Source organism: Cygnus olor, chromosome 2 (assembly GCF_009769625.2).
Source record: "Cygnus olor isolate bCygOlo1 chromosome 2, bCygOlo1.pri.v2, whole genome shotgun sequence".
Classification (NCBI taxonomy): domain Eukaryota; kingdom Metazoa; phylum Chordata; class Aves; order Anseriformes; family Anatidae; genus Cygnus; species Cygnus olor.
Genome location: NC_049170.1, coordinates 47,148,406 through 47,171,328, shown reverse-complemented (window position 1 = coordinate 47,171,328; position 22,923 = coordinate 47,148,406). Strand labels below are relative to the sequence as shown.

Genomic DNA, 22,923 nt, shown 5'->3' with positions numbered 1-22,923 from the left:
TAATGTTTCCTGGTCTGTCACTCAGTCAAGCTGTCATTTTGAAGGGATGCATTTGCAACCTTTCTATACTCACACTTCTCTCCCACGTAACCCTGTGAGTTTCATTCTTCGTATGCTGTGTTTTTGCTCAGAGGTATACAAACCATCTGTGCCTCTAATACAATGTTCTTAAATAGCCTCCAGGCAGATCTCTATGTTTTTTAAGTATTTCTCTTTGCCCTTCAGCCTGCTGTTAACCATTTTCCTCATAGTTTTATAATCTGCCCTTTTAAAGTTTGTTGTTACTACGTTGTCCCTAAGGGAACAACTCTTTTATGATATCAAAACCAAAAGTGCGCCGTGATCACTGTTACCCCATGGAGGCTTAACAACAGTAACTCTAATAACTTCTGCCTGTTTCAAGGTAGCTTCCTCTTGCCCATGGCCTTAACTAAACAGGCATTGCACTGAGGACTGCCACAGGAGTCAAGGGAAAGGAAAGCTTTGCCATATGGACTGGAATGGCACCAAAGCCGCTTTACATCTCCTGATAGAAGAAAAACTGCTTTTGCCAGCTGTTGCTTTACCTCCAAGAAAGAAAGAAAGAAGGAAAGAGAAAGAAAGAAGGAAAGAAGGAAAGAGAAAGAAAGAAATAGAAGAAAGAAAGAAGAGGTAATGATGGGAAAAACACTGTAAAATTCAGCCTCTGTCACCTCTCAGGGGCTGGATCTGAGAGTGTATAGGTTCTGAAAATGTTTAGGTCCACAGGAGGCTACAGCCACTCACGTAAAACCCGGTAGCGTTTCTTCCATCTGTGATGGCTGGCCCTGTGACTGCTGCCTCTGGAACGGTCTCAAGGAAGTGGGGCAGAAGGGCAGGCCCATGACACGGAAAGTCTCTTTGCAGGTTAACACCGCATTGCAGGAACGGGAACAACAGGATGATACTGAAGAGGCAGCTGATAGACCAGGCTTTCTGTCTGGTAAATAGACAAAGGATTGATTTATGGCATCTTGCCACGGGAAAGGGCTATAGGCTATTAACCAACTTCAATGGACAAACACTTGCTGAGACTGCACATCATACTTCTTGTGCTGTACCAAAGGTAATGACTCATCTTCAGGCATGCCTGATGTCCTTGAGAATGCAATTGGCTCTACACAGCCAAGCGAAGCATTACTTAGTTAATACACTACAGCACAGGGGAAACAATCAGCTGAAACGATGACATTGTTACTTCCTGCTTCATTATAAATCTGCAGCTTCCTAACAGGATTATATACTGGAGCACTGTTAAAAAAAAAGACATTAAGTCCTGTGATGAAACTTAAAAAATGTGTAATTAGAACAGCTAAATACAGGTTTCTTGTGCTCAGTGTCTGCAGAACACAGCCTTTGATCCTCCAAATGATAAATTCCTGGAAAAGTGCTGGACGCAAAAGCTATGAGATAGACTACTGGCTCATCCCTTCCTATTTAGGCAAATGAAATGAACTCTTGCAGTCCAACAAATTTGTTTTCACTTGAGAAAAAATAAATAACTTTACGAGACAGGCTAGAGATATAACCAAAGGTAGGAACTCCTGGGTTACCTGCCCATACATGCATTTTCTTTCTCACTCTGCCCCGTAACTTTGTTAAGTTCTTTCTCAATAACATGGCATTCTCGAGGATCCACCTTGATTCCTATCGTTTAAAGATCTTATTTCTTTTGAGTACAGAGTGATTTCCTTCCCTGATCACAGACATGAGCACTGCTCTGAAATAAGGTGCTTGGAAAGTTGAGATGTAGCCTCCACCATAAGCATCCATTGCTAGCATGCTATTATGCTACTACAGTTCACCGGGTTTCCTCCCACTTACTGTTTAGCTAATAGTGAGAAATAACACCATCAATAAATGTTTTTGAGTCTTAATGAGCTGGAAAATTTCAAAGATTTTATTAATAAAAACTGTACAAAATTCCCATATTAGTTAACAGACCACATCGGAACAGGTTTCCTGTATAGGGTAACAAACCTCAGCTACTTTCATTCAGAGAGGGGCAGGGGGAAAGAGAGGAAATACATTCCCCACTACAAGAGAGAAAAAGAAAAAAAGCAAGAAAAAGCCAGGAAGTTTATCCATTGTAGTGGACAGCCCCACATTTCATGTACTTACTCACTTTGGCTTCCCCTTTATTAGAAAGTTCTTGCAATTATTTTTTCCATGGCCCATTGCTCAAGGCAGGTGATTGCTTAAGACAGTTTCACATTTCTTTCCTAAATGAACAAGTAATTGTTCTCTTTAGTCACAGGTTTCATGGGGTGTTGATGGCGTATGTAATTTTCCTGGTGTGTCACATTAAGAACACTGATTTTCACATGACTACTTGACTAAAACACTTTTGTGCATCACTCACACCTCTTAATAAAATATATCCAATTAGTTATTGTTAGGTGAACTGGGAGTGAAATACAATAAATACAAAGGTCTTCTGGTCAGAGCACTACAAATCACAGCTGGAATAAAGGAAAGAAAGTGGGTTTCCGTATCCACCTTTCTTTCCCCTGCTGCGCTGCCTGAAGAACAACATACCTTTCATTATGTTATTTCCAAGCAAACCCAATTAACGTATTTGCATTCCAGACATCTGTCATGAAGTTGCAGGGCAGGGAGCATGATTAAGCAAAAGCACTGCACCCAGAATTTTGAGGTACCTCTCTTTTTTACCGGACTTCAATCTAACAAGTCTTTCAGTAGGAATAGTAAATTTTGTTTAAATGCAATTGCTGACAGGATTCGAACAAGAACTCGCTCTTATTTTGAATACGCCAAATAGGTTCCCCGTTTGGGAGGCCCTCTCTGATTTTAAGGAAAGTGTGAATTCCCTCTGATCCATGGCAAGGATTTCTCTCTTAACAACCACGTCTCCTGAGCTGCCTTGCAGCTAAAGTGATGAACTTTCAGGCTGTGCAAGGAAAATGTAAGCAAGCATGGTTTTGTGCTGATGGACAAAACTGAAAAAGTTTAGGTAAGCATTTAGGTAACTCATTCTTGCAGATTGGTCTCAGAAAGTCAAAGTATATACTCAGTTATTTAAATGTGACCAAATATTCCTTCAGAATACTTTAACACTACACTATTCTTCATGGGTATATATAGTTTTTTTTAAAATGGAATCAAACAAATGTTAGGCATACAAAGAATATGGAAAGACTAATCCCTGGGAACCTTTGATTGTGTATATCCTATGTTTTTCTTTATTACGTATGCTGAATACAGACAAATTATGTACCAACAAATGCAAAATGTTCTCACGGGAATCCTCGGGTTGTCACATTGCATCTCTGTAGCAGTTCTAATATCAGACCAGTGCCACACATGTTAATATACATTTATAGGCCTGGTTTTAATTTTCTGAAAGGACAATATACCTATTCATTTTCAAAATCAGGCACACTCCCAATTAGTTAGAAATAGTAGGCAGGCTTGCATCTGATCTTATGCTGTAAGAGGATGTGATATTTGGAGACAAGTAGCTGTCAAAATAGGCTTCATTATCAGGTGACTCCAAAAATCCCATTTTATGCACTGAATTTTTCATTTAAATACCTTTGGACCACTTACAGAAATCATAATTTATTGTTTAATACCAGATTAACAAAATAAAACCAGCTGTTTCACACAGCTACTTCAAATTTGCTCCTCAACGAAGCTTTACAGCCCAAATGATTTCAAATTACCTGTCACACAGCACAAGAACTGGTTTCATTGTCTCGTACCCTGTAATTCTGTAGCAGTCTCAGTCGTGCTTAAGTATTGCAAGAACACACAATACTATCAAGTCATTTCAGACTCACTAGTTCCATTTCCACCTCCTTGCTCTCCGCAGTCCCATCAGCTGTCAGTGTTATTAGAATTTCTGCACACCCCGTTACATAAATAATACAGAAATGGTCAATATCAGTGTACTGTACATGGTCAACTGAAAAAAAATTTAAAACTTTGTATCACATCTATAGTATTTCTTGACTTAATCTTCCGTTTACAATTTCCTATTGAAAAAAAATTGGTAGTTTTCTACAGCTTAAGAATGAAATACTTTTTAAAAAATAAAATGAGATCCTAAATAATTACAAACACATATGTAGCGAACTAGAACAAATGCACTTCCAAAAAAAACCAATCCCATCTTAATACATCAGTGTGACAACCAAAGTGTACAGTCTTAAAGGGTTTAAAAATCGTTCCTTTGCATTAATTGACACAATCAGAATTTTTATATCTTACTAGCACAATCAATCCAAACTAGTTTGGTGCTTCTTGAACTGTATTCACTGAACACAGCATTAAGACTACGTAATTTTAGCAAATGCAGGCTCACTTACTGCAAGAGAGCTTACAAAGAGCTAATCTGCCAAACCATACATGCAAAATTTAGTGCAAGCTTTTGTTAAGGTATGAAGCAAAAGAGGTCAATCTCTGCTCCACAGCAATAAAGTCTCTCTTTTGAATGCTAAGCCAATAATAATTAAAACAAACAAACAAACAAACAAAAAAACACCTCTCCACTGTGGCCATTAGATAGGCCATAGGAGGAAATACAATTTTAGTAATGGAAGACATTTTAAAATTAATTGATTGAAAATGTATTTAAGCTGGGTATGTCCACCTGTATTTTGCTACTCATTTGTGGTCACAAATAGCTTTGATATATGTGTTTAAATTTTCTTTTAAAAATAAAGACATGAGATACTACTCACATAGTTCCATCTGAACTGGAACACCTGAGCTCAGTTTTGCTCATGCTGGTTGTATACTATGTTTCTCTAGTTGAACCATAACAAAGCAAGAGAAGATTCGGATACCATGCTCCAATTTCTATGAAAACCCTCATTCTTACTCAAACAGCTGGGAAGGATAACTAAAATGTGAATACATACAACTCCTAATCATCATTTTCTTCATCATCAAATGAGAGAAGACTGCTGTTTTTAACTTGCTTAGCTGTACTCTGAGAGGTAGTTGCTTCTCTCTCAGTTTTCTTTCCCTCTTTGATCTTCTTACTTGAACTTACATTGAAGTCCAAAAGCTTCTCTGATGAACGTTTGGCTGGTTTCCTGAACATAATTTTTCCATCAGCAGGTTCTGGTTCACCATCTATTAACAAACAGAAAAAAATCAGAACTCACCTTCACATGTTCACACAAACATACAGAACTTCACCATTGTCTTTTCTTTTTCCCAAGACCAGTGAGACCTCTGATGGAATAAAACGATCATGAACATATATATAAGTTTTGGCATACAATCCAGCCTCATCCACTTACCAAAATGGAGAGGACAACTTTGTATGATCCTCTTAATTCCATTTCACTGTTTGTAAAATCTATGACAAAAATGAACTTATTTCAAAATCATGGTATCTCTTTAAAGAACAAAAGGGCAATATACAAGACAAAGCTTTTCTTTTACTCCAATATGCTATTCCTTGTCAAGAAATTGCAAATTCTGCTTCTCTGCATGTATTAGAGCAAATAATTTCTTAAAAAGTCCCTCTTGGGATTATCAGGCAAAGGAGGAAAGCCACTGCACAAGTAAAAGCATCAAAGCAATATTTCTGGAAAAAAAATGTTAAATTTTAAATCATGAATCATACACAAAGGCCCATGCTACAGTAGTTTTCAATTTTTAACCAAATACATGACAGAATATTAAAGAACCATAGGTTTTGTGCAATACATTTCTCCTAAAGTACTTGTGTGAAATTCATTTTTCAACAGAAATTTCATAACAATATACACGTTTGACAAAATTGTGTGTTATTTAATTAAAAAACAATAAACATCTTTAGCACAAATTCCTTCCTCAGTGCATAAGCATTGTGGCAGAAGACTCACATTTCAGGGCTGCCATACACAGCATTGGTTGAAACACTCTCCAGTGCATGCTCCAAACACAACTATTAGATCTGCTGGATTGAAGAGTTGTGTGGTACAAATGAAGACATCAACTTTATTAGAGAACTTCACTTAGAATTCCTTATGTTTTGCACCCTTTTTAAGAAGAAACCTAGCTTAAAAAACTGAGCACCAATTCTGTCCATGACCTCTACATGATGTACGCTTCTTCAATAGTTTGTGAGAGAACACTACTTGGGGGATCTTATCAATGTATATAAATATCTTAAGGGAGCCTGACAAGACAATGAGGCTAGACTTTTTGGTGGCTCCCGGCAATATAATGAGAAGCAACTGGTTCAAACTGAAACACGGAAAGTTCCATCTGAACTATGTACTTGTACTTCATGGAGAAATCATAGTATCACAGAATGGTTTGGATTGGAAGGGACCTTAAAGATCACCCAGTTCCAACCCCCTGCCATGGGCAGGGACACCTCCCACCAGACCAGGTTGCCCAAAGCCCCATCCAACCTGGCCTTGAACACCTCCAGGGATGGGGCATCCACAGCTTCTCTGGGCAGCCTGTGCCAGTGCCTCACTGCCCTAAATGTAATTTCCTCTGAATATCTAATCTAAACTTACCCTTTTTTTAGATTAAAACCATTATCCCTTGTCCTTTCACTACACTCCCTGACAAACAGTCCCCCTCCTGCTTTCTTGTAGACCTCCTCTAGGTACTGGAAGGAAACTGAAGTAAAATTTCAATTTCACTCCCAATTGTCCCAATACCCATGCTGTGAACTGCACTGATATTTCATCTTGTCTAACAGATGCAGAAACTGACAGGTATCTTTGTAATATGAATTCAAACTCTTAACAAACAAAATACATAATTAGAACAAAGCTCGGAAACTACCAAAACTGCAACTGCCTTAGCTCTGTCACCTCAATACTACTTGTGGATCATTTTGCACCAAAGGAAAAGACTTTAGCTCTTGGCCTGGTAAAACACTGTCCAAATTTCATTATATGCTCAAGGACAATCCTTTCAGCAGGAAGCCCAGGACAATTTCAGAGAGCTATGATGCATCAGCAGTGCTTGACAAAGAATCAATCAGGTGACGAAACACAGCAGGTTCAGCCTTACCTAAGCAAATTGCAGGAAGTGGGAGAACAGACTATGCTTTTTAAAAGAATTTGAGGTAGCAGCTCAAGAAATTTGTGTTGACTTCTTTTCCATTTGGTAAAAAAACTTCACCTTATCCATTCTAATTTTACCAGGCTGTTACACATTAGGTTTCTTTTCTGTTTATATTGATGACCTCCAGAAACAGAAATGTGTTAAGCAATGCAAAGAAGACATTGAAGAAGCAATCTCCAGTGTTGGCAGTTTTTTAAAACAGAGCCCTGATAAAAGACTCAATGGAAAAGGAGTATCAACGTTACAAATTACAGAAAGCAGGATTTCTGATAAACACGCTGAAACACCTGAAGTAAAAGACAACCAGTGTAAAACCACTAGAGAAGAAATAATAAAATCCATTTATCTTAAGAAAAGGGACAAAAAAATCACTAGTAGTTCAGCTTGTGACTGTTTTTAGTCATTGATGCTTTTACATGTATCACAAACCTTTATGCTGGCTGGCTATGAAGGGCATATTCAGACACGGAGCTGAAAACTCACTTCATCGGTGACATCAATTTATGAAGCCACAAATTCAGAAAACTTTTTCCTCTCAATTACAATTTATACCTTACAAGGAGAGTATAACTGAGTATCTGAAAAAGAAGCACTATTCTTCTCTTTATTTTTGATTTAGTAGTCATTTGCATGGTTAGCAGCACAACTTTTCAGCAGTCAGTTCTGTCTGCATGAGTTAATTAGGCCGCAAGAGGAAACAAATGCCACTAAATTAGCAGGAAGGACAGGAGGAGCTGCACAAACAGTACTTGAAGATACATGTCTATTCAATGACAAAGGTTGGAAAAATTTTATGCTAAACTAGTAAATTTCTTAGTGGTTTCTGAGATTAGAAGTTCAGGTCAGCAGGTTCAGATGCTCTAGTGCTTTCTGGCTACCCATCTCTACGTACGCCTTTGGAAACTTTTACTACAGGAATTGCATACACACTGGTATCATGAGGATAAAAAGACCAATCTTCCTCAGATATGTTGTCTCATATATTTAATGAGGACATGCTGAAATAAAACCATCTTTGGGAATGTTTTTGTTATTTAAATGCTGTAAAATTAACTCTGATTTCGATTCCTACTGCTCACTCAATGAAGGACAGCATGAACTCTAAATGTGATATAACAGCTGTGTAAGCTAAGGAAAGAGCTCTGATACCCAAGACAGCAAGGGCTGTCTTCTTGCCTCTCCTCTCCTTTCTCCTCCCCCAGCCCCACCATATAGAATGCAAAATAATATTACAAGAGTTTGAATGAGTAAGGACACCTTCCACCAAATTTGGTCATCTGCAGGGTGCCTCAGAGGCCAGACGAACTAGAAAAGCAGCAGAAAAATCAATTTTGGAGACTATAATGAATGCTAGGAGAAAGCGTCTTGCAGTAATTACCATCTTTTCTTTTGTGCAAACTTAATTTCTCATAAGACCATTTTTATTTATCTCTGAACTGACAGTAACCATTTATAAAATACTGTATAAAAGTATTAAACAAAATGACTGTTGTTATACAGATGACTTAGAGGCGAAAAAGCATCTAAGTTAGTCCTCTATGGATAAAAAAATTCAAATATGGAAGGACTTTTTTCTCATATAGGAAAGGTCAACTAAAAATGTTCTTTACGACTATACTTGCAAAAGCCAATAAATTCTGTTCTGCCTCAGGAGGCAGCTAAGTGCAGCTAGGACATTAATCAACTTTTTTTTTTCCTCCAAATTAATGCAAAAGTGTCGCTCATCTGTTAAAGAAAACACAAGTCACAGGAACTGTTGGTGCCTGAGATAAAAAAGTGCACCCATGTCAAACTGGCTATAGAACAAAATAAAGCAGAAAGGATATAAATGAGAAACAAAAAATCCTAGAATAATATCCCAAGCCTGAATCCTAGAAAAATATCTCAAAGCCTGAAGACCAGGACCTCCAAATGAAGACAACTCCTACAGAGACATAAAAGAGGAGAGGACAGAACCTCAAAACAGAGTACTTGCTATTTTTTTGAAAGATTAACAATTTCTACTCACAACAGATGGTCAGCATGCAATGCATTACTTACTACATACCAAAGTGCTTTGGCATTGATGTCAACATGGTGGAAAGAAAGATTATTAGTTCTGAAATTTGCTTCCCTTCTACCTGTTCAGTCTTCACATAATTTCACTGATAATCCAATTTGGGGCTATATATTATGGTCAAGAACCTGTTAAATAATCGAATTTCAACACTTTCAACCCTTGAGATAAAATAAAATAAATGAGAAATTTAATCAAATCATGCAACAAGTGTTCATTATACTTCCCATTTTTACAAGTGACAAGTGCCCAAAAAAGAAAAGAAACTAAAACATTATTCTAAATTCCCTTTGTTAAACTGGAAGCAACCAGCTGCCTAAATGCCTGCCTCTGACTAGAAATCAGAAAGCAAATCTCCAGATTTAAATCTCTAGACTGACAGGGCAAAGATGGACAAAGGCTCAAAGAAGCCTTCAGCAAGCTGTAGCAGTCACCTACAACTTCACTGAACATTTCACACCAGTCCTCTATACAGGAGAGGAGCACACTTATAAAAACATTTACCCTGTGAATTCCCATAAGCCCAAAAAAGAAAAGCAGGCCAAGACCTCATATTAACAGCAAAGGCAGATGAGCAAACAGCAACACAGTAACGTGAAGTAGAGGGCAGCACTACCCAGAGCATAGCATTTCAACAGTACTGCTACACTATTGCAGATTTTTTTCCTCCAAATGCATGTTGTTACTCAGCAAGTGAAGGTTTAATAAGCAGAGATCCTAGTGCCATACAGGGACTCAATGCTACTATCATTTTTGTCTTAGGAATGTCTTTTTCCACCAGAGAAGTTCAGTTACTCTAATCAAACACACTTCCATTTTCACGCTGTGTACTCAACTTAGTAGATGGGCTGCTTTTGGACTTCTTTTTCACAGCATGGACCTCAATGGATTCTCATGGACAGCTGCTTCTTTTTGCCTGGCCTTACAAAATCATTTTTCCTCCTACTATGATCATTCAAAAATCAAGTTGCTTACATGAAAAAGAAACCAATGCTCAGAAAGAATGCCATTTCTTTCCAGTAGTTGAAATTTCTAGCAACGCTAGGAGGGTGATCCCACTTTTGAAAAGAAATCATGCGACAGCTATACAAACTGCAACACCAATTACACTTCAATAAAAGAACTAGCAGGAGTTTTTCCACTTGATTAAGAGTGTAGATCTATAAACAAAAATCTATTTTCAAAAAAGACTGAACAATACAATGAATCATCCATTTCCCATCAAGAGATGCACCCTTAGATTTTAGCTGAAATGCTGCACTTCACTCATCTTCTCGCTATTCTTAGGGTATGTTTTCCATGCCCTCTAACTACTAGCTGTGCAAGTCACAACACATACTGGGGATGATTTCAAGCAAGTGATAATGTGGATCAGTCAGTTAACTGAACAGGTAATTGAGCTTACAAACCAGCTATTCTCTCCATTAAAGCACTAACCCGAGTTTCCTCCTTCTACACAAACATTATTTCACAAACTCATAAGATTACCCGTAAGACATCCACCCCACTGTCAAACAAAGTTAATCAACTGATTAATGAGTTCAAAAGTTATCACAGGTGATGTCAAAAAGACTGCATAGCAGGCTAACCCCATGCCTCCTTGTCACCAAAAAGAGTAAGGTGGTATTTAGAGGTAGGATGATGCACCACCAAGAAGAACATAACTCCAACAGTATAAAAAGCAAGACAACTTGGATATTACTTCAGTTACTTCTCTATTACTTCGGATTAGGAATCAAAGGTAGTATTAAATGTTAGGAAATGACCAAATATCATCAACCTCCCTTTTATGGTTCTCTCTGGTTAAACAAACCAGGAAACTAATAGTTTGATATTCACCTGGTTCACTTGACTTTAAGGCCTCTTTGATTTGCTTTTTAATTTTCATTGCTTCTTCAGCAGTCAAGTCCCCCTTTTTCAGCGTTACCACTTGAGGCTGCTCATCCTCCTTGTCACTGCCATTCTCAGAATCACTATCTGCACGCGGGAGCTGCTCTCTCTGCAGAGAAAAGAAACAGAAGGAATTCCAATCAACAGGTGCAACACTGAGCTAATACTCTTAGGCCTCACTTTTGCAGCAATGTTAGTGTAACTTGGCACAGCTGTCAGTGCCAGGCTCTCTAATGCGCTTTGAATGACACAAAACTAGTGTCAGTCACATCCTTCAGCAAAAGCCTGTTACTGCAGCCCACCGTACGCACTGCCAATACAGCAAGCATAGCCAGATTTTTTTAAGATTTGCTTGTACTTGGACTCTTGTGACTCACTGCAGCTGGGTACACTGCTAGCTGTTCAGACAGCACTCCAACTCATGGAGTCCCGTAAGAAAACAAACAAAAAAACACAGTGTGTACTCTTCTAATTAAAGACCAAAACAGTTTGACCTCGGAAGGTAACAAACACATTGCTTTTGTTCTTCATCTTCACTGTACAAGTAACATCTGCCATGCAACGTTAAGATAATCTTAAATACATAGGTCTGATCTGAATCTTCCGTGCTATACTGAAAATCGCACAAAGGGAAAAGCTCCTTGTTATGGTGGCTTTGTTATCAAGGCTCCCAGCCAAGTTGTCGCAAGCATTATTGCCCCGAGCGGGGCACACCGGGGCCGTTACCTTGGTGTCCACCGTGGGCGCCTCCCGATGCCCGACCCGCCGCTTGAAGCGGCTGAGGAAGGCGGGCTCGGCCGGCCGCACGTAGGAGACCTGCGGCCTCCGGCTCATGGCGGCCGCCTCCCGCCCCCCCCCCTCTTCCTCCTCCTCCTCCTCCCGGGGCCCCTCTCTCCCCGTCACGTGCCGGGGGAGCGGAGGCCCCGCAGCCAGTAGCGGGAGGAGGGAGGGGGTAGGGGAACGAAATGGCCGCGCCCTCCTCGGCTTCGCGGCGGGGGCGGGCTTGCGGCGCTAGCGGCCCTTAGCGCCAAATTCAAATGCGCCGCCATTTTGCGGAGCTGGCGGCGGGGCCGGCGCGGATCATGGCTCCCGGCACCAGAGGTGAGGGCGGCGGGGCCGAGGGGGGAGCGGCGGGCACCCACCGGGCGCCCCAAAGGGCCGGGGCGGGATCCTGGCCGCGGGGTGTAACGTAACCAGCATGCCCGGGTGCCCAGGGACAGCACCACAACAGCCCCGCGTTCGGCCGTGCGTCTTCCCTGTTTTCGGCTTTTAATTAGCTGCGATGTCTCTGTCTGTAGTCCCTCACAAGTACAGCGTTCACATGAAAGCCGCCCTTTAAAACAGGAACTAAAAGCGGTTAGGTGACAGGGACTTCTCAAGGGCGCAGGGCATGAGAGCATCCATCGGCCTAATTTCAGTTTTAAAACGCACTGGTTTTCTTTGGCTAGCTCGTTTTTATGCTTAATAGTTCATTCTTCAAATGTATCAGGATTAAGCACGTCTCTCAAATGTTATTGTGTGAACCAAAGCTGATAGGTTTGCATAGCAGCAGCAGGATATTTAAGTTGTATGAATCATAACAAGGAGCCTGGCGCCTTTGCATCTCTTTACTAGTCCACTTTAAAGCAATCCTCATACAATAAAACCTGTGTACTTTTAGAAACCTTATAAGGTCTTTTGTTATTGGAATATTTTGGTAAATCACCTTTGATTGTTATTTTGCTTATTCTTTTATGTTTGATCATGTTACTTATTAATAGTTTGTTTGATTAACCTATGGGAAGTAATTTCACATCAGATTCCCCCTTAGGTAAAAAGGAAGTCTTTGTAGCCATAGGGTGCTGTGTCATCTCGAAATGCGGAGCTGTCCAATAAGCTGCTTATATAGAATCATAGAGTAGCTCAGGTTGGAAGGGACGTTAAAGATCACCAGTTCCAACCCCCCTGCTGTGGGCAGGGATGCTACCCACTAGATCAGGTTGGCCAAGGCCCCCTTGAGCCTGGCCTTGAACACCTCCAGGGATGGGGCATCTACAGCTTCTCTGGGTAACCTGTGCCAGTGCCTTGCCACCCTTACAGTGAAGAACTCCTCCTAATGTCTAGGCTAAACCTATCTTGTTTTAGTTTAAGATCATTCCCCCTTGTCCTATCATTATCTACCTGAGTAAAGAGTCCTTTTCTGTCTTGTATAAGCCCCTTTTAAGTACTGAAAGGCCTCAATGAGGTCTCCCTGGAGCCTTCTCCAGGTTGAACATCCCCAGCTCTCTCAGCCTTTCTTCATAGGAGAGGTGCTCCAGCCCTATGAGCATCTTTGTAGCCTTCCTCTGGACCCACTCTAACAGCCCCACATCCTTCTTGTGCTGGGGGCCCCAAACCTGGATGCAGCACTCCAGGTGGGGCCTCACAAGGGCAGAGCAGAGGGGCACAATCCCCTCCCTTGCCCTGCTGGCCACCCCTCTGTTGGTGCAGCCCAGGATGCAGTTGGCTTTCTGGGCTGCAAGCGTGCGCTGCTGGCTCGTGTCAAGCTTTTTGTCGGCCAGAGCCCTCAAGTCCTTCTCTGCAGGGCTGCTCTCAATGAGTTCTTCTCCTAGTCTGTCCTCATGTCTGGGATTGCCTTGACCCAGGTGCAGCACTTTGCACTTGGACTTGTTGAACATCATTAGGTTCACGTGGGCACACTTCTCCAGCCTGACCAGGTCGCTTTGGATGGCATCTCTTTCTTTGGTGTCAACTGTACCACTCAGCTTGGTGTCATCTGCAAACTTGCTGAGGGTGTAGTCAATCCCATCATCTATGTCATTGATGAAGATACTGAAAAGCACCGGTCCCAAAACAGACCCCTGAGGGACAGCACTCTTCACCAGTCTCCACCTGGACATAGAGCCATTGACCACCACTCTCTGGGTGCAGCCATTGAGCCACTTCCTTATCGACTGGATCGTCCACCCTTCAAATCCAACTCTCTCAAATTTAGAGATTAGGATGTCATGTGGGTTATTGTCAAAGGTCTTACAGAAGTCCAGGTAGATGACATCAGTTGGTCTTCCCTAGTCAACTGATGCGGTCACTCCATCGTAGAAGGCCACCAGATTGGTCAGGCACGATTTATCCTTGGTGAAGCCATGCTGGCTGTCTCGGATCACCTCCTTGTCCTGCATGTGCCTTAACATTGCCTCCAGGAGGATTCATTCCATGATCTTCCCAGGCACAGAGGTGAGGCTCACTGCTCTGCAGTTCCCTGGGTCCTCCTTTCAACCCTTTTTAAAAATGGCAGTGATGTTTCCCTTTTTCCGGTCACCAGGGACTTCACCTGACTGCCAGGACTTTTCAAATACGATGGAGAGAGGTTTGGTGACTACATCAGCCTGTTCCCTCAGGACCCTGGGATGGAAGTCATCCATGAAGAAAGCGTGCACATGCTCACGTTGCAGGACTGGAGCTTTCTCTACCTTTGCAAGAAACAGCAAACTTTCTGACAAAGGAAGATTGTTACTAAATATTCTCATACAGTTCTGATCATGCGTGAGACAGACATTTCTAAGGCTTTCTTTTTTATCTCCCTCAGTATTGCTTACAGTATTTCCTATTTAAATGATTTTTAAGCAATAATTGTATGTTGTTTAATTTTTGTATTTTTTTTCACTTTTTGTTTTATAGATTTACGTGACTCTGCATTGCCTTTGCTGAACTCACCTAGGTAAAGTATTGGCCAGTTCACATGTCTGAATAATTATGTTGTAGAAAAAGTGCAGACAAAACATAGTATAACATTGGAAAGTAATTTTGTAATGTTTTCGTGCACAAGATTGTTGCCTATCTCTCTAAACTTCCTTTCAAGTTTTAAAAAATGTTCTCAATAAAATTGTTGTTCTGAGGCATCAGATTCCTTTTTGGAATGTTGCCATGCAGTGAATTCTCATTTGTCTGCTAACTCTTAAGCTGACTCTAGAATATCTTTGAAGAGATGTTAAACTTCCTTGAAGAAATCCTCAGCTAAAAGGGGGGGGGGGGGAAGCTCTCCTCCAGATACAGTTTTTGCCAAAACTCAAAATATTATATACTGACAAAATATTTGGCAATTTAGTGGGATGTCTCAAATCCAATGATCCAATGTCAGGTTTTCCCTTTCTCAGTTGCTTCCTGTTTTTTTTTTTAAGCTTTTCCTCTGCTGTTCTCCCACTCCACATTTCTGTCATGAATTCCACTTTTAAAATTATTCTGTTCCTTTCTTTCATATTTTCAAAAGTAAAAATAAATGCTAGTTATAACACCATATTGCTATAACATCCTTTTGTGAAAGAATCAAGTAAAGGATATCCAAGTTTGCTGTCATTTCATGTAAGAATTTAATTCTTTAATTATTATATTAGTATAAATATTATTATTGGTTATTTATGCCAGGACTCCTTCCACCTATATATGTCATATATAAGTCATGCACAGTTGCTTATTCAAGTTATATCCACTGGTGCATCTGCCAACAGATGTGATGAAATAAGGATCAAAAATTGATTGTTCTTTCCCCTCCCATAACAAACGGGATTTCAAACATGTTGTTTTCCCCTCCCATTAGCAAAGAAAATGCTAAAAGATTTCCTGTTGTAATATAGCATCATCTGTTCCATTTGTAAAGTTTTTTCTAACTTTGAGTAGTAAGGAGGATGCCTGAAGCCCATGGTCTTAGAAATTACTGAACCCCCTACTATAACAACAGTGGTTTCTTTATGGCTGGGAGTGTGTGTATATTTCATTGTGAAATGTGCTCTCTTAGAGCTGAATTCACAGGCTGAATTTACATACAGCACTAACAGGTTCCACTAAGTTCTTGTTCTTTATTTTTTAATCTGCCACGTTGGAAGCTTTAATAAATCTGTGACTATTTCTGCCTGTACACATGAATTCATTATAATTTCAGGAGATACCTTTTTATGACTTCAGTAGCTTAATCTGATTTTTTTGTGATTTAATTTTATCGAGCAGCTGATAGATCAGCTCTTTCAAAGTAATCTAATGCACAAATATCTGTTTAGTGTTGAAGGTGATGCTATCAAAGTTTATGTAAGGGTACGTCCTCCTTCAGAGGGAACTGCGTTAACTGATGGAGATCAAGGCTTGTGTTTATCTGTTCTTTCATTAAACACCATCCGTCTGCATTCAAAGCCTGAGCCGAAGATCTTCACTTTTGATTATGTTGCAAATATGGAAACAACACAGGTAATAACTTACAGAATTTCTTAACAGAAGTACAGTTTTTGCCCAGATTTTGGCAACTGCTACACTAAACCTTTCTAAAGATGTAATTCTTCAGGTCTTATTTTTTTATGTTCAGACTGGTGTATCTAGTTATTGTTTAGAAATGTTGCACTAAATTCTGCTCTAATAGTTTTCATGTATTTTTAACACCGTTAATTTATTTAATCAAAGTTTGCATTAAAATTAAAGCTTCTATTAGTAAATGTTACAGTAAAGGCGTAGACAGAAAATAACCCCCTGTTGAGCAACCCACACAAAAATAGCTGACAGTCAGTAGCTGATGTTAAAGATGGGATTTGTATGTTAGGAATTTATGGCATCATATTCCATTAGTTATATTTCCTTCTTATACATCTGTATTTAAACAGATGCATTGTTTAGAGATTTTCACTACTTGGTCCTAATACTCTTAGGGCCTTGGAAAAGGTAACATCATCAGGAAAATCTTCCAGTTTATAACTTAAAATATTGTGGTTTTGAAATTCTGAACATAATTTTCATTCATCTAAGACTTCACTCCCATTTAATATCCAAAGCACCATGCTTCCGTTTCCATACTCTTAAGGAAGTCTTTCCTTCCTACAGTGTAATCTTAATGGTGAAACCTGAAAGTAATCCATCTCAACAAGCATTTTAAAATCAGTTTGAACACTGAGTGGTTTCTGTAATATCCTTATAAATTGTGATGGGTTCCATAATTCCATAAAGCATTGGTCACTTATAAGGAGTAAGAACGAGGTCTTTTTAACAGTACCGATTTAAAATTTATTCTAATAAAAGGACAGTATCATCTTTCAAGTGTCATCTGTCTTTTACATGGAGAAATGAACTCTGCTCAGGATCACATCCAGTAATCCATCTTCATGCAGAACTCTGCAAAGAAGTTGTAAAGTTCTTAATAAACGCCATAATAAGAACCTGCAATATATACAACGTATCTAAAAGAAAACAAAACGCTATAGGCTATCATTTGTAGGTAGGCTTTTCTTCCAGGTCTAAGAGAAATGCGTGAAAATATATAGAGGCCAGCAGTTGTGCAGATTTGCTGAATACACCATCACACAGTGGTAAATGTGGAAAGTTAACTAGTTTTGATCACTATTATTATTATTATTATTATTATTATTATTATTATTATTATTAGTACTTTACACTTATACATAAATGCAACTGAAACCATGTTATGGTGAGTTTTACTATTTTTCTTTTGGTTCCCAACAAGGAACAAAATCACTTGCAGAGGGAGTGTTTTTATGTCACAAAGACTTCTGATACATTGTTTTGCTGTGAGAGAACTCCAAGGTCATGATACTTGTCTGACTTTAAAGAACGCAATTGTTATACATCGTAAAGTTATGGCATAGAAAACAGTGATAGAAGAGAGATTTAAACCACAGGTGCCAATTGCCTTTTCTTTCCTTTGTTCCCAGGAGTCTGTGTTCTCAAGTGTGGCCAAAAATATTGTTGAATCTTGTATGAATGGTTACAATGGGACCATCTTTGCATAGTAAGTAATTTAATGGTATTTCATACCAGTTACAATATTTGAGGAGCCTTTTTTAATGAATAATTGTGGTTTTAAGTTCCCAAGTCTGCTTAATGTTGCAGTAAGCTTTGAAAGTGCTTGCTTAAGCGTAGAACAACATAGGGAATATTCTTGCAATATTGAAGAGTACTTTAAGGAATCTATTTGTAGGTGTTATGCTTCTAATACTGAAGACCAATAATGTGGATTGTAAACTCATTTTGGCATCATTATTTTTTGTCTTAAAACCAGAAGTTTTATTGTGGTGTTAAAGAGAATAGTGGTTGTTTTCAGTATGTCCATAATAAAAAGGAATGAAAATTGCTCTGACTTGATATTTGGCCAGCTCATTTCTTTAGTTAGTCTTAGCTGCCTACGGGAGAACTCATAAATGATAGATTTAACTTTCAAAATGTTTTCAAGGTAGAAGTATATCCATGACCAGTAGCATGAATATCATCATACTAACTCCCAAAATTCTCGTTTTGAAAACTGAGTAAGCACTTTGGTCAAAAATGCTAACTTGAATGACTGATCTAATGAAAACTTTACTGTTCTTTTAGCCTAGAACAGCATTTCCAAAACTGAACTCTATTTTGTTACAATTTATAAATATAGAAAAATGAAGTGAAATTGCCCTGAAGCTTCTCTAGCGTGATTAATAGCTATGGATAATAAGAGGACATATTCAACTTAAAAGGCTCTTTCTGATTTTTGATTTATGTGTATTACCAAGTGACATAAAACCCAGAAGATTGAGCTAAAAAATAGTTTAATGTATATATTAGAAAGCTTTTATTTTAATGTTGATTTCCACTATTTCCCTTTCCAAAAGAAATAAGGAAGAAAATGGATGGGGGTAACAAAAGGTGATTTATATAACAGATTTTCTGTTTTTTTTTAGCTTAGACACGTTCAGCTTTCCTCTGTCTTTATTTTATCTTCTGTTTAGAAGAAAATATTCCTTTCATTTGAAACTGACGTTTTTCCTTCGAAGCTACAGATTAATGAAAAGTTCAGAGCTGGAATAAAGCTTTGTTACTTGAATTTTTATTTTTTTATTTTTAGTGGCCAGACTGGATCGGGAAAAACTTTTACTATGATGGGTAAGTGCATGAGACAGCTTTATCTTTCAGTGGTTTCACGATATTTTTTGTCTTGAGTTGAAATGTTTTCTTGCTCAAATGCCAGGAACAGTTTAGATTTTTGTCTTTCTGCTGGTATCCTTAAGGCTTAAGAAATGATGTAGTGCTCAGTGCAGTTACTCTTTCTTTATATCAAAATAGTGAAGTACAGGTACTCTCATCCATCTTTTTGAGGATGTATATTTTTTCTGTTTTTAACAGGAAAAAAAACTTTTCAATGAAATCAAACATTTTAAATAAATCGTCTCAAAAATGAGTAGATCTGCTCGTTTCCCTGTTCGGCTGATGTGTTCTGTGTGTGTAGAAAAATATTACAGTATGTAACAGACTTCTACATTAAAAATAATGGTGACATTTTCAAAATAATTGATTCCTATCCAACTAGGAATTTAAGGTCCTTCTGTATATGGAGCCCCTTGTATTTTTGTTCTTCATACAGTAGTAATTTTAAATGCATTAATATTGTACTTGACATCAGAAAGATAAGGAAATAACCAAAATGGCTGACATATTTTAGAAGACTGCGTAGAAATTAAATGAACATGGAGGCAGAACCACTCCATCTTTCTATTTTTTCAAAGCAGGCTTAAGGTAGCTGTATTGGCATATCTGTACACCTATACATGTTTTACATGGATGTTCATGTTGTTTATACTATTTTAGATTTAGGTAACCCTACGGACAGATAAAATAACCATCCACAGGCATCATTTAGATTTCATATAAATTGGATTACAGGATATAGTTTTAGATCTTGAAAGCTGATTTTGTTGAGTTTCTTCTGTGGTTTTGCCATAAACTGACTAAGACTTGCCTAAGTCTTTTATAAGGACACCTTGAAAAGACCAACTATTGCTCTCGAATCGTACTAACTAAAACTTTTTTTAATTTAAAAATCTCTTTAGGACCATCTGATTCTGATAATTTCACTCACAGTCTGAGAGGTGTAATTCCACGGAGCTTTGAATACTTATTTTTTCTAATTGAACGTGAAAAAGAAAAGGTACCTTTATTTAATTACACTTATTAATGTAATGAAAGTAATGTCTCAAATTAAAGGTTAGCTAAGACTGGTTGGTAAGCATAGTGTGTAGCAGTTGTGTGTCTGGGATTACAGCTGTCTTGCATCAATTTTATTAATCAGAAATTGCGTCTACCAAGTTCATGTACTCTTTCTTCAGACACAAGCATGCTTATATTTTGAGTCTGAAAGTGCATCTAGGTTTCTGAATGTGGTTATCATCTGAATATCAGGCATCAGAAATACGTAGTATGTTGAAAATATACAAGCTTAAAGTTTTATATATATAAAAAATAAACTCACTGCCACTTCATAAAAACCAGTGTGTTTATAGTGTAAATTATTGTGTTTTTCAGGCTGGCAGTGGAAAGAGTTTTCTCTGCAAATGCTCGTTTATTGAAATCTACAATGAACAGATTTTTGACTTACTAGATTCTGCTTCAGCTGGGCTCTTTCTTAGAGAACATATCAAGAAGGGGGTCTTTGTTGATGGTGCTGTTGAACAGGTGTTGTCATCTGCTGCTGAAGCGTACCAGGTATTTTTGCTATTTTTTAATGTTTGGGCTGTTTGTCATAATGCCTATTTGGTAAATATTCTTCTTTGATTAAAGCACTTTTTTATGCATAGTGTCTCTGACACCCTCTTCCCCCAACTCCATCCTCCAAAATAGTGGAAAAAAATCTATTTCTAGGTGATGTTTCCTGACTATCCAATGCATGTAAGGAATCATGCAGTTCTAGAATTTGGAACATATGAATTGCAATCACAGTAATCTTTCCCCAATGCTTGTCATACACATCTCTCAAATAGCAGCAGAAAATTACATCTTGTGCTAATTAGGAGGCATGTGTGTTCCAGAAATTGTCAGGTTAATTTCTGCAAGAATGAAACATAGTACTCTTGTGATGATAAATATTTTTTTCCTTTGTACTGCTAGCATATACCAGTTTGGGATATGTTATATTCTCAAATGGCAATGGCGCTCTTGAAGGAAAGAAATTAAAATTTTAATTAGTATTTTTATTAAGCTTGACTATCTATCTATATAATCCGATCCCTGCCCCAAATCTATATCTCTGTATAATATATACGTATATAAATATTATTTCTATCTGATATATTACATAAAATATTGGAAAAGTCCTTATCCTTGAGATTTTCAAAAACTGTTGCACCGAAATATGTTTGCTATTGTTTATCTCATCTGTAAGTAAAGACTGGGAATACTGGGTGCTACTGGAAGTACTTGATATTGTTTAATATCTTTTTCATGCTTAGGTATTAACTATGGGCTGGAGAAACCGTCGTGTAGCATCAACTTCAATGAACAGAGAATCCTCAAGATCACATGCAGTTTTCACTATCACAGTGGAATCCATGGAGAAAAACAATGAGGTTGTTAACATTCGGTCTTCCCTGCTCAACCTGGTGGACTTGGCAGGGTCTGAGAGACAAAAAGACACCCATACAGAAGGACTGAGACTGAAGGTTAGTTCTGTAATATCTGTGGCATCTTTCTCCTTTCGGATGTATTGCCCTGTCCCATCCACCAGGTCTGCTCATTTCTATTCCCTTCTCTGTTCTAGGAAGCAGGTAACATAAATCGATCGCTAAGTTGCCTGGGCCAAGTAATCACAGCGCTTGTTGATGTAGGTAATGGAAAGCAGAGACACATCTGTTACCGGGATTCCAAGCTCACTTTTCTGCTACGGGTAATATATAGACTCTAGAATTTATACGCTGATTGGGGTAAAAACAGCATTTGCTTTCTTAAGTTTTTTATAAAAAAAAAAAAAAAAAAAAGCTGAACGCAGGTACATGGAAAAAAAGTCTGTGTTAATATCAGGCAGATGGAGGAAAGCTTGAAAAATAGCTTTTTACTTGAACATTTAGTTGCTTTACTGCTGTTAATTGAAGACAAGAAATTTCTTTGTTTCTGTTCATTTTTATATTTTCAAGTGTTAATGAAGAAGCATATGTTTTCTTCCTTATAATTTGGGAAAGACTATTATGGTGTGATATTTGGAGATGGGTTCTGGATTCCCAGAATTAGCTGATGGGTGCTAATGGTTAGTAAGAATTAAGAATTAGACAAATCTACTGTTTCCTACTTGAGAGTTCATGGGTTCTTTTCAAGATGTACAGAAAATAAAATAGAAGCGTTTAAGGACTTCTCTATTAGATGCTAGCATTCACCAGAATTCTGTGAACAGTTACTATTAACAACTGTAATGACTTTTTGTATTATAAGATTGTACTTGTACATAATACTTATGTTGCTTACAATGCAGTTTTATTGAAATTACAGCAAAATTTCCCAACCATTCCATCTGTTTTATGTACATCTTAAAAGCATTAACCTCTGCAGAATTATATTTTTTCCAATGCAATACAAAATGCATAGAAAATTGAAGAGAATTGTAACTGTATGAGGTGTTAATTTCTTAAGTTGTTGTTTTTTCAAGGTGATTGTAGTACAAAGAAGTCCATAAACAAGACCATCTTTACTAGAGAAAGAATAGTGTTGAGGCTTGTGGGCTATTTTGCAGTGCTAGGCTGCCTGCTATAGCCAAAAACCTACAGATAAAGCTATCTTCTGTTGTGTTTTGTTTTTTTAAACAGGATTCTCTTGGTGGTAATGCAAAAACATGTATAATTGCCAATGTCCATCCAGGATCCAGATGTTTTGGTGAAACACTTTCCACCCTTAATTTTGCTCAGCGAGCAAAGTTGATTAAAAACAAGGTATATGAGTTACTCAGTGTCTTTATGATTGAAGCAAATGTGTTTTTTGTCATTTAAATGACATATGTACAAACAGGGATAGCTTCATTGAAACAGTCTTGTGCTATCACTAATTGAAAGGAATATAACATTTTAAAATACTCAGGAAAGCAAACTTAGTATTTTTGACAAATTATTTTTGAAAGAGACTTGTTTGCTTTTGATTGTGAATATACTACAACT

At 38.2% G+C, this 22,923-nt stretch overlaps 2 protein-coding genes across 2 annotated transcripts in view; one reads left to right on the top strand and one right to left on the bottom strand.

Moving 5' to 3' along the window:
- Nucleotides 1-1,895: 1,895 nt before the first annotated feature.
- KIAA1143 (KIAA1143 ortholog) lies at nucleotides 1,896-11,928 on the bottom strand. The gene is made up of 3 exons (XM_040547131.1): nucleotides 11,738-11,928; nucleotides 10,961-11,120; nucleotides 1,896-5,121 (listed from the first exon to the last, which is right to left on the bottom strand). Exons 1-3 carry the CDS (start codon nucleotides 11,843-11,845, stop codon nucleotides 4,910-4,912), a joined length of 480 nt encoding a protein of 159 aa, XP_040403065.1. The 5' UTR covers nucleotides 11,846-11,928; the 3' UTR covers nucleotides 1,896-4,909.
- The window catches only part of KIF15 (kinesin family member 15), a 35,534-nt gene continuing 24,434 nt past the window's right edge, over nucleotides 11,824-22,923 (top strand). The window contains exons 1-10 of the mRNA XM_040547130.1: nucleotides 11,824-12,112; nucleotides 14,669-14,708; nucleotides 16,042-16,225; nucleotides 17,695-17,771; nucleotides 18,858-18,895; nucleotides 19,840-19,937; nucleotides 20,312-20,491; nucleotides 21,235-21,444; nucleotides 21,543-21,668; nucleotides 22,579-22,701. Of these exons, the coding sequence (XP_040403064.1) occupies nucleotides 12,049-12,112; nucleotides 14,669-14,708; nucleotides 16,042-16,225; nucleotides 17,695-17,771; nucleotides 18,858-18,895; nucleotides 19,840-19,937; nucleotides 20,312-20,491; nucleotides 21,235-21,444; nucleotides 21,543-21,668; nucleotides 22,579-22,701 (1,140 nt within the window). The 5' untranslated portion in view covers nucleotides 11,824-12,048. The remainder of the gene's footprint in view (nucleotides 12,113-14,668; nucleotides 14,709-16,041; nucleotides 16,226-17,694; nucleotides 17,772-18,857; nucleotides 18,896-19,839; nucleotides 19,938-20,311; nucleotides 20,492-21,234; nucleotides 21,445-21,542; nucleotides 21,669-22,578; nucleotides 22,702-22,923) is intronic.